At 42.0% G+C, this 11,745-nt stretch overlaps 3 protein-coding genes across 4 annotated transcripts; 1 reads left to right on the top strand and 2 right to left on the bottom strand.

Annotated features, from left to right (window-relative positions):
- Positions 1-769: 769 nt before the first annotated feature.
- Positions 770-5,317, bottom strand: si:dkey-28n18.9 (sorting nexin-6). 2 transcript variants are annotated; one of them, XM_068594823.1, is made up of 14 exons: positions 5,193-5,310; positions 4,899-5,009; positions 4,652-4,759; positions 3,788-3,848; positions 3,514-3,638; positions 2,703-2,786; positions 2,542-2,616; positions 2,393-2,423; positions 2,153-2,240; positions 1,997-2,036; positions 1,813-1,899; positions 1,570-1,659; positions 1,306-1,371; positions 770-1,208 (listed from the first exon to the last, which is right to left on the bottom strand). In XM_068594823.1, exons 1-14 carry the CDS (start codon positions 5,196-5,198, stop codon positions 1,071-1,073), a joined length of 1,110 nt encoding a protein of 369 aa, XP_068450924.1. In that variant the 5' UTR covers positions 5,199-5,310; the 3' UTR covers positions 770-1,070. The 2 variants fall into 2 exon arrangements, with proteins under 2 accessions (XP_068450924.1, XP_068450925.1); XM_068594824.1 differs by lacking the exon at positions 4,899-5,009 and having other exon boundaries at positions 5,193-5,317.
- A 328-nt stretch (positions 5,318-5,645) lies between these two features.
- LOC137796848 (dnaJ homolog subfamily B member 9-like) lies at positions 5,646-7,032 on the bottom strand. The gene is made up of 2 exons (XM_068595056.1): positions 6,708-7,032; positions 5,646-6,227 (listed from the first exon to the last, which is right to left on the bottom strand). The coding sequence occupies exons 1-2, from the start codon at positions 6,943-6,945 to the stop codon at positions 5,923-5,925; spliced, it is 543 nt and encodes a 180-aa protein (XP_068451157.1). The 5' UTR covers positions 6,946-7,032; the 3' UTR covers positions 5,646-5,922.
- A 428-nt stretch (positions 7,033-7,460) lies between these two features.
- Positions 7,461-11,682, top strand: zc3h10 (zinc finger CCCH-type containing 10). Its single transcript, XM_068593382.1, has 3 exons — positions 7,461-7,638; positions 8,504-9,719; positions 10,777-11,682. Exons 2-3 carry the CDS (start codon positions 8,565-8,567, stop codon positions 11,284-11,286), a joined length of 1,665 nt encoding a protein of 554 aa, XP_068449483.1. The 5' UTR covers positions 7,461-7,638; positions 8,504-8,564; the 3' UTR covers positions 11,287-11,682.
- Positions 11,683-11,745: the final 63 nt, after the last annotated feature.

The following is an 11,745-nucleotide window of genomic DNA, read 5'->3' as shown; positions in this document are numbered from 1 at the left end:
TATCAGTTTACAAGACCATGAAACATGTCCTAAAGGGAGGACAACATGTGCCACCCGATGCTCTGAGCAGCCAGCCGTTACTTTTACGCTTATACCAAATTGTTCCATTCATGAATTCATTCTGTTTGGATGATTGCCCTTATCTCGTCCTTCATCGTCAAATCAGCCGAACCTCCTCTCCACCCTCTCTTCTTATGAGACAGTCATCTATCTCGCTCTGAGTCATTCCCTCAAATGGGATTCACTCCTCCTCCTTCACCCAGCGGAGACATTACGGGCCAGAACAGATGAGCTGAGGCGCACAGCAGTGCTGAGAGACGGACCTCCAGTCCACAGAAGAGTGGGATGGCGTTGTGCTTATGTGCAGGTTTATTTTAATCCGGCAAAGTTTTATTCTATTTAGTTTAACGCCAGACCTCACTCAAGGTTTCATACAGTTACATAGGAAATACAATGATTGTAGGAGAAATTGTTAACAGGCATTTCCAAAGCCAGGATAGTTTCCAAAAGCCGGCACAGAGTGTCCTTGTTGCCACGTCCTTGCCGGGGCAGTCAGACCAACTGATTAATGATCCAGGAGTAAGAAACACACACACACAAAGGCAAGCAGGTGCTTTGGGAATCAATTCATCACACTTTATTTTGTTGTGTGACCCCGGCTGATGTGGTGGCTAGAGAGCTGCGCAATACACTCTCAGCACAAATCTATGAGTGAAGAATAGTACAAATACACACACGCACACACACGCACACACACACACACACGCACACACACACACACACACATACACAATGGCCTCGCCCAACAACAAGTCCACTGCTAAAAAATCAAAAGCATCATTTCTACAGGCCCTTTATTTGTGGAGTGTGATTGAAGATAGTGAGGGAGGAGAATGAGTGAGTGTACAAATTATAGGCAGGTTTGATGATCAATAAGGTTTCCCTTTCTTATTCACTGGATGTAATGAATCCACTGAAGCAGACCACGGCAGAACAGCATGAAGGACATGTTTGGGTTATCCCATGCTATGTTTAGACATAGTGAGGATGCTTCATTAAGAGCGGGTTCACTAGGCCATCCCCCTGAAGGCGTGCAGGTGCTGGGTAAACTGGTCAGCACTTTCTTTGGCTGTAAGAAGCTGCTTTTCACACCACTGAACCAGAGCCTGCTGCAGCATCTCCACATGTGCAGCCTGGAACCGAGCCACCTGGTAGAAACACAGTATGTGAATGTCAACGAAAAGGAAGTTTCACAAAGCACTTACGACGGAAACGGAGAATCCGGTTTTGAATTTGGTGTTTTACCTCCTTCTTAGCCACTCCACTAATGCAGTCAAACTCTGTCTCCGCCGCTTTCTTTGCCTCCTCCATCTGATGATTGAGGGGAGCATGATGTTAATCCTCATTATATAATTCACACAGATTAAACCTGCAATGATTGTCTTCTCAGCAGTTTTCCAGGTCTATGGCTAAAACTGAATAAACTCAGCAGAGCAACACTGACACCTGCTGGCCACAAGAAAGGATGCACATCTATATGTTCTTTGATACTCAAGTACCGGCACTCACAGCAGCCTTCTTTAAAGGTTTGGCCTTCTCTGCATTCCTTCTGGCAATCTCTACGTCCACTAGTTTACAGGTTCTCCTGAAAAGCATCTCCTGTGTTGGACATAATGTTCATATTACACACAGCAATATCAGTCAGAGGTTTGCATGTGGCTTTTCACATGTTAATATAAGGCCAGGATTTAAGGTAGATGGAGAGACAACATACAATGGCTAATACAATGACTTTAGAACAATAAGACACACCTTTTCTGCCTCCTGGCAGCGTGACTCCAGGTCCAGGCCAAGACCAAGAGTGTTCATGTTGTTCTCAGCAACACTTGTCATATTTTTCTGCCCACACACAATCACATAATGTGCAGTGTATTTGCCAAAGCAATGGTGCATTGCTCTGTAGATATATCCTTGTTAAAAAGCTCAAGCAACTTACCTTCATAGAATCAAAGACTTCTGATAATTTCACACAAACCCTGTAAGAAGAAGACAGTGTTGTTCCTTTATCATGGTCATTTATTGGAAGTGGCTTGTCTGCATTCATTTTAAGATCATGTGATTTGGCCCATGGCCAACGAGATTACTGTCTCACTTGGAGAAAGCCTGTTTGTCAGGATCCTCCCCTGGTTCCACACAGAGACGCAGAGAAGCCGAGAAGTGCCCATAGGCCACTGCTATTTCTGCAAACAACGGCACATGGAGCACACACTAAAAATCAGGCTTAGGACAAAAATTTATTTGGATACAGTACCTAACCTCCCATAGATTTTAACTGTTGAAACAAAACACCCACTAATCCTATAACTCTAAATGTTAAATGAAGTGTTCTTACTTTGCTCAGATTGCACCACATCTAAGAATTTCTGCAAGAAAAACAAAAGTGCAATGATGACACAGGACAATGTGTCTGGTTGTGTGAGAGAATAAAACGGGGAGGAGGACAAAACACACGTGCACAAAACCAACAGCGGACTGGCTCACCTCGGCTGCAGTCTTGGCACAGCCGGTTAGAATGAGGTTATGGTGGCGTTCAGTTTGAAAGAACTCATCCACATCCTGCAGACACAGACGGTACGGTAGTAAAACAGGACATACAGGTTTAGAGGCTGTCAATTCAGTTTGTATGAGTCACAGTTGTGTACCTTATGGCCTTCTTTCCTCCGTTCCTCCACAGCTTGACTCAGCCGGTTAAAAATGTTTTTCCTTACTCTCTGTCTGCCTGGAGGCTACACACAAGGACACACGTCAGTTTCACATTTTTCAAGCACGGTATGTACAGTATATGGAATCTTCCCAAAGTGAGTCATACATTAGTGTTCACGCTATAACGTGCTGTTGTATGAAACACAGGGCTAAGTTTACAACATGTTCCCTATAGAGACATTAAAAGCATATCTTATTCATCTTATCTTATCTTGTCAGACACAGTCAGACAACAAACCAATGAAAACAATTGGTTTACGTTTCTTTGATTCAAGCATCAAGTGAGATCTTCTTTCACCCTCTTGATGCTGTTTGCAGGCCCACTGAGCAGGTGGATAATTTGTACTTGGTCCCTTTTGAAAATGTCAATGCACTCATTTTGTGACATTTCACCAGCTTGTTTGCATGTTTTCTTCTTCCATTTGTTGAACGAAAGACAAAAATTCCACTGTAGCTGCATCCCACGAGGGCTCTGCCTTCTTTAAAGTGCACATTAATCACAGCCCCACATACACAAGGCTCTTCCAGTAGTGTCCGGATCTTTCTGAATGAATCATTAGATCTGGTACGAGACTACAGGAAGAAGGACATGATGTTTTTTATTCTCAAACAATGTCAGTGAAAGTGTAACTACGTATTATTTGCCTCTTTTGGAGAGAAAAAAATAACGCTGCACCCTTTTGTCACAGGAAATTGTAATCGTTAAGAAGATAATATATAAAAACTGGCTGTTTGTTTGCGTCCACTTACGTCTGAGCTAGTCAGGAAGATCTCCACAGCTTTATTTTTGCTGAGTATGCTGTGTGCCGCAATCTGCTGGAGGAAGATTTCCAGTGCTTTACAGTATGGCAGCCACTCTCCTAGAGCCAGGAAACCTGCAGGAAAACCATCAACATTTGTATCGTCATCAGCACTTCATGCCACACTCAACACCATGCAACAGAATAGACACTCAAACGGAGAATACATTTGGTTAATTTTACATTCTTTATTTTATTATGGAAGTGGTGTCAGACGAACTCACCAAGCTGCTTCATAACCTTGGCAGATGCATTGACCTGAGCCTTTGCAGGAAGAGAAGGAAACTTGGAAGAAAAACAGAGTAGGATTATATTACTTTACATTGTTTGTCAAAGATTTATTCTATTGTTTATTTTTTTTTCAAAAAGACTAAACTTTTTATAATTAGGTGCTTGGCATGGGAGAGGAATAAAAATACGGTTAATGCTTTTTTTAATATGCAGTGCTTTGCAGTACGCACACTGTATGGCCTGGATCAGACGCAGTCTCACACATGTATTACATGACGAACATAGCCCCACTGCACACACGGCCATAATAGGAAGTAGTCTACAAAAATACTTCCTGACTGGATACTGTTGCATTTTCTTGAAGAAAAAAAAGCATCCAATCAGACCACAAAGTCTTGGCTTATTTTCCTACAGTACTGTGCCAGCGGGCAGAATGGCAGCTCTAAAGTTATCTTCCTGGTTACAAAGTAAAGTATGTTAACAATGAAAGGAGGAGCTTTTTAAAAGAAGCTAATTGCTTCCCATAACTTCTCTGACTGCACCTTTTCTAACCACGCGGTTAAGTCACTGTATGACCAAAAGATTTTATTTAAGATGTGTCCGTTACAAAAGCGTTGTGTTACAAGAACACATCATTTTATGTACTAAAAAACTCTGTTAGGCAAGTAGAAAAGAAGATAACATATAGCAGCTGGCACATTTCCAAAAGGACGTTTTCAACAGAATTCAGATGTTTCTTTGTATCTTTGCTGACTCCACCAATAGATATTCCAGTATTGATAGTAATTGTCAGAAAAGTGTGAATACGAGATACAAGTGAAATGCGGAACTGTGTGCAGATGAAATGAAGCACTGACTATGACTCCCTGTATCCCGGGCTCATCCTCCTGAGAGAACAGGTGTTGTTGCAGCCATTCAAAATCCTCATAGGTCCGGTCCACATGGTACTCCCCTGTCCCAGACAGCTAGCATGGACGAGAGACAACATCTCATCAGAGCAGTCTGTTTTTGCAGTACCATATTTCAAACAATCAACTGGTTTTCTACATTAATCTAGATCTAATGTGAGCTTGCAGCAAATAACGAATAAATTAATCATCTCACCTTTTGAGATATAATTAAAAAGGTGAGTGTGTCACCGTCTTTCAACACCTCTGTAACCTTAATGTTCGGAACATGGACACTCAGAGTAGAGCTCTCCTCTTTAACCTCTTCCTGTGATTAAATGTCAAAAGCAATTGTATCAACAGCTGGAAGTAAATTCATATCATTATGCAAGCCAAAGTTAAATTAAAAACTTAACTTACAGCCCATGCTGTAAATCTGAAAGTCTCCATAGAAAAAAAAGTCACATGACACTCAGAGGCAGTCAAAAAGAACATTTTCAGGCATACTTACCATCATTGTCAAGCCTGTAAGTTAATGACTCCAGTAAGTCTTTTATCTGCTTTGTAGAATCCCTAAATCTCTGTTTAACTCGATAAAAGTGCATAAAGCTGAAAAAATCTTTTGCCTTGTGTTGGCTTTAGTGCGCTTACGCTCCAACTGCTGAAGAGGCACAGGATATCCTCTGGGTCAAAGTGCACAATGGTCCTGTGAGAAATGTAGTAAAACAGTGCCAGATCTAAAGCGCTGACGTGGGGAAAAAAGATGAGTAAATTGTGTGTTAGTCAGTAACTGAAGACCTTCGACACACCCACACAGGAAAAGTGGTCCAGCTGTCCAGTTGGTCAACCTGAACTTAATACTAAAGTTGTCTCATAAAAGAGGCAGAACACATACACAGCTTCCTTCGACAAGTTTATTTATAGAGAAAATTCAAAAACAACCAACGTTGACTAATGTGCTTTACAAAGAAATTAAATAAAACTCTGGAATAATCTAATAAAAACACAGACACAAATAAGATAATACAACGAAATTAATAAAAGCATAGAATTGATAAAAAAAAAACAAAGCTATAGTGCTATTGCAAGCACACACAAAAAGAAGCAGTTTAGAGCTGGGTGCAACACATAAAGGATCACCACACATTTAATACAGGACACAGATAGTGTGATAACAATTTAATATGAAGTCAATACACTTAAACAGACACACGGGATACAGGGTCAAAGATGCTAAACATCTAGTAGTGGGGGCCTTCTTCTTCGTCATCCACAAAATAAAAGCTGAAGCCAGGCTCTTCTACATTGTCATGTTGAAATTGATCATCCTCATTCCACCCATCCTGAGAAAAGGTCCAGTGGCCAAAAGACTCCTCCTCCATAAAGGGACTATTATCAAAGTCATGGAAGAAGTCTTCAAACCCAAAGGGGAAGCTTGTCTCATGTTCATCCTCAGGGTGAACAAAGGCCTCGTCTTTTAGGAAAGCCTCGTGGCCCACAGAGTCATACAGCCTCCTCTTCTCCTTGTTGGAGAGCACTGTGTAGGCTAGGAAAGAAGGCAACACAGTATTACTTTGTCTGTTGTTGAGTGTGCAATGGCAAATTGCACACTCAACAATCGATGTATAATAAATAACAACAGCCCAACAAACTATAGCCTCTACAATATATATACGCAAATATGTACATATACACATATGTACATATGCGTATGTACATATGTACATATATATGCATATATACATATACACACACATATATGTACATATGTATATATACACACACACATGAATAACTGAACTAAAGTTAGATTTAATTGAATGTATCGCAGAGTTGTTGATTAGACTGAATCCATATTAGCTGTGACAACCAACTGACTCTGACTGTGTATAAAACCAACTTATCAAGAGAATAAAGAAATCATTTGTTTTGAAAATGGTACAATTACTTTCACTTGTTTAAATTACATATATAATATATATTACATTATTAAAAAAAGGTTCAGCGTGTTGCAGATATGTTTTACCTTCAACAATTTCTCTGAAAGTCTTCTCTGCACCTGCGCTCTTGTTCTTATCTGGATGGTATTTTATGGCCAGTTTGCGGAAAGCCTTCTTTATGTGGCTGCCAGCTGCTGATCGCTCAACATTGAGAGTCTCGTAGTAACTTTTGTCCGATTCTGAGGCGGCGGGCAGGACTTCGGTTAAGCAGAACAACAACACAACAAAGGCTTGCATCCAGTAGAAAACACCTTGCACTGCCATCGTGTGCTTTCGGAACACAGATGAGGAACTGTTTACGCAAAGACGTTATCTAGAAGTTGGCTGCAGCTGTGTTGCGGTTTGACAGATCATGTCAAATGTGTTGTAAGGCTTTCAGCACTGCTGTGAGCGTCTACACGTCAGCTTAGCGGCACTCAACACACCTATGACGTTGTTTGACTCTGTTTGGCCCCAGGGATAGTCAACTCAAACTTAGCTGACATCTTTGAGACTCAAGATGTTCCGCATATTTCAGCCAAACTTCGCACAACACGTGGTAGTGAAAGCGTGTCAAATTAAATGCTATTATGAAGCGGTGGTTTCCAGCTTAGTTCGCCGTCGATTTGCAGTAGGGCTACATGCGATGAAACCTTTAAAAACAGTTGTTCTCATGTGAAAAAAAGGAAAGCCGAGCATTTTCAGTGCAATACAGCACAAACGCCACTAGAGGGGAAAAGAGCACTCGGGAGACAGCTGGAAGAAACGGAGAAGAAGAGCGTCTTCTTCGTCGGTAGTGAAAGGTGCAGTACTATGGTAAACAGACCAGGGCATCGAAAAATTGCCATAAAAACAAAAGAAACAAAACACAAGTCTGGTTGATGTTGACGCTGTCTAGATTTCAGTGAACGAGAGCAGGGCGTTTCTGCGTGGGAGTCCCTCGGCTATTCTCTGGAACCTGTTTCTAGTTTATATTTGGTAAGACAACGTTAGTGTCCAATATACCCATGGGTTACGTTAGCATTTAGCTAGTTAGCTAGGTACAAGTCGCTAGCTAGTGTAACCTAAGTCTAAAATGGGTATAATGGGCTTAGCTACTTAATTAGTTAGGCTAGCCTCACATACAAGTGCTCTTTATTTACCAACAGCTACTGTTACCTGATACAATTGAGCTTCACATTCTGTGGATTTTTTTTTTTTACCAAACCAGTGACAACAACAAAAATGCTGACGTTACTTATTATTTACCTGGTTTAGCCACGTGCTAAAAGGCTAATTAGAGAGGTAACCTACCTCGCCTGGAAAGTGGACGTAGTTAGTAATTTAAGTTTCCACCAGCCGCCAAAGGTATGCAGGAAGTTATTGAAATAGTTAAATCTGGTGATTTTTTTTAAGCTAACTGTAGTTTGCAGACCACGTTTGGATTAGTTTGTAATACCATAAATATCGAATTGTATCTTTTATTCTTTATTATTATGTTTTATTATATTTTACCTTTATAATTCCTATCTTCATTGTGAGAGCAACTGCAGCACCAGGCTCTATGTACTGCGGCTTTCTCAATCTTGTCAAGCTTTAGTTACCTACGTGTGCATGATGTCAGAGCAATATGAGATCAAGTTTGACACAAACCCAACCGGCATGCTTTGTGTAGTGATCGCCGGTAATTAATTCTGCACAAGCCTGGCTCATCGCAAACTAGCCGAACATTTCAAACTTTGAAAGCTTATATCTAAATTTTGGTTTATGTTCTTGCCTTGCAGATCTTTGAATAGGAAATTGCAATACTCAAAGGAAAAAGCTGTTCATGATTTGTTTAACTTTGTATGTGACTGTTTGGCAGGTCATGTCCGTCCCCATCACAAACATGAGTGCGGTTTTCTCCTTGAGCTGGGCCGAGCGCTATGCCTGACCGGGACAGCTCCTACCTGACAGGTGGCGGTGGGATTGGTGGTAGTCTGGTTGAGGAAGGAGGACCTGGGTCTGGTTTGGCAGGGGGAACAGCAGAGAGCAGACGTGATTCAGGAGGAAGTCTCGGAGGCAACGTCTCTAGCTCTGGGAACATGGGCGGAGGAGGGGCGCTCGGAAATGGCAACAGCTGTGGGAACAGCGGAGGTGGAGGTCAAGGTGCAGGAATGGCACTCGGCGGCGTCTGCAGGGACTTCATACGCAATGTCTGCAAGAGAGGAAAACGCTGCCGCTTTAGACACCCAGATTTTAACGAGGTGCCAGACTTGGGGGTGCAAAAGAATGAATTTATCTTCTGTCACGACTACCAGAACAAGGAGTGTATGCGCTCTAACTGCCGCTTTGTCCATGGATCTAAAGAGGATGAGGACTATTATAAGCAATCAGGAGAGCTACCCCTCAGACTAAGGGGGAAAGTTGCTGAAGGACTGGGCCTGTCTCCAATGGATCTTCCCCACAGCCGTGGGGAAGTGCCTATCTGCAGAGACTTCCTGAAGGGGGAATGCCAGAGGGGCAATAAGTGTAAATTTCGCCATGTCCAAAAAGACTATGAATATGAACCTTCCAGGGTTGGAGTGGGTGGTGTTGTAGGGCCAGGCACCAGTGGAATGGTGAATGCTGGGGGAGGGATAGGTGGTGGAGGAGCAGGTGCCTGCGGAGGAATGCAAGGACTTGTGGGAGGTGGAGGTGGAAGTAATATGATGGGGATGGGGATGGGTTGCCCCAGCCTGGCTGGTTGCAGAGATCCAGGTATCACAGGAGTTGGGGGGGTAGGTGGAGGTGGGATGAGCACGTGTCTGTCCATAAATTCTGCAGGGCCACGACGTTTTGACAGGAGCGCATGCTCAGTGTATGACCCTCTACTTGAAAGTGGGCTGTTTGATGCAAGCTCCCTCGAGGCCTCCATGGACCACACTACTCTACAGTTGAAAAGGCGGCGGTTAGAGGGGCTGCGCCTGGCGGATGTGAGTGGAGGTGCACACTATGAGCTGGGAGTTCAAGCCACCTTTCCTCCACGCCCTCTGGAGTACAGGTTCCTGGAGGAGGAGAACTCCCTGCTAAGGAGGAGAGTTGAGGAGTTGAAAAAGCAGGTTAGAATGAGACATGGTAAACTAACATTTTTTGGAACAACATCTTACGTTAAACACACATTTATTTCAGTAAAATCTAAAAATATGTGTTATGCAGTTATGCAGCAGTCTTTTTGTACAACTAATACCAGAGACAATGGTGTGCAACATAACACACATTTGACTGCATAATGTAAGTGCACTACAGTATGTTAACAAAGTCCAAGTCTTTACAGAAAATTTGATTTTATAAGCTCAACAAAGATATCATTTATTGTAGGCCGTTGTATCAGATTGAGATACATTGTCAAATGAAATTTACTTTACTGAATGAATCATGATCATGTCATTTGAAATAACTATTTTACAACATAGTTAAATTTTAGCTTTAGTCACAAGGACTTCAGTTTTTATTATATCTCCCTGCCAAATCACAGGCAAAGTAAAGTTTCTGCTCAGAGGTTGATTTTAACAATAAAATCCTTGTTGTCCAACAAGACTTCTTATCTAACGTTACCACAGCGTCTGAAGAGCAGCATATCAAGCAAACATCTTGGAGGGTTGAAATGGAACAGTTTAACTGAACACAACTTGCTATTACGTACAGACTTGTGTAGTACAATTTGTCAATCATCAATCTTGTAAGTTGTATTTACAGATAAACAATCTATAAACTAGAAGTTTCAGAGTTTTTGATAAAAGATGACAGCACAAGAGAATAGTAATGTAATAAATGCATTAATTATTCCAAACAAGCACCTGTCTAATACCCCTATGAATACATTTGTGCACATTTTTTAAGGGAAAGACTTTCTCTGATATAAGACATACACACTTCTGGAAGATTAAATGATGCTTAATAATTCTGCACAAGCTTTTAGAATCAGTTAACTGTAAAAGCTGTGAGCTCAGTAGTTACGTGACAAACTAAATGGAAATTAATAATGTTATTTTTGATTTAAAGTAGCTATAATGTATAGAAGTATCATTTTAAAAGAACATTATTTCTGCCAGACACAAAGCCATGGTTTCTGGCATTGGACTTTCTTTTCTAATCCGTGTCTTGTGTGTTTTTCAGGTTTCAAATCTCATTGCCACAAATGAGGTTCTTCTGGACCAGAACGCCCAGTTCCGAAACCAGGCCAAGGTGATGACGATGACTTCCACCCCTGCACCCACTGAGCATAGTCTGGTCCCCCCTTTGGGTGCAATAAGTTCCTACAATCATAGCATTGCTCAAACTCACACCACCCTGAGCAGCGCTGGACTACAACCTCGGCCTGTCACCCAGCAAGACCTGGTAGCATCTACCGGCGCCGCCTCAGTGGCCCAGAGTATCTCTGCACCGCCCACAGCCGCTCTGCCTCACCTCAACCCTGAGATCACACCCCTCTCCGCTGCCATTGCACAGACTATTGCCCAGGGGTTGGTGGTACCTGTATCTATGGCACCTGTGGCTGTATCTGTGGCACCGGTGGCAGTGTCCATGACGCCTATGTCCGGCATTACCATGAGTCATGCTACCACCTCGATGGTGTCGTACCCCATTGTGAGTCAAAGCATGAGAATCCCCACTCTGCCTCATTAATTGAGTAATGGCAGGTAATGAGTCAGACTGGCTTCCTGAACTGTGATTTTTTTTTTTTTTTTTTTAAATAGATGCCCTTTTCTGTATATGCATACTTACCTGATGATGGAATAGTGACAACCAAGAAGTATTAGACACTTCTACTTCTCCACCAGGGGGCAGGATAAAGACTCTCCTCAGTCTATTTTGTAGCAACATTACAAAGACATTTTTCCTACAGACTAACTGACCTGTGAACGGATTTTGCACAATCATTTCTGCCACACTGCTTTATCAGTCCTTGTGGGGGACATAACAATTTTGGAAGCAGTTTGTGTTGACATAGTTGTGGATGCTCTGGTGTAATATAACTGAGACATTGCACATTTAAAAAAATAACAGCCACTCAACAATGAATCCTGTGTTGTGTCCCTTTTTTTTGGTCTTTTTCTTTTACATCTGCCCTTTTCAGTTCACATT

Source organism: Clinocottus analis, unplaced genomic scaffold, assembly GCF_023055335.1.
Source record: "Clinocottus analis isolate CAN_PGR_092001 unplaced genomic scaffold, fCliAna1.0.p SCAF_3, whole genome shotgun sequence".
NCBI classification, from domain to species: domain Eukaryota; kingdom Metazoa; phylum Chordata; class Actinopteri; order Perciformes; family Cottidae; genus Clinocottus; species Clinocottus analis.
Note: the sequence above shows the minus strand (reverse complement) of the source record. Positions and strands in the feature narration are given on the sequence as shown.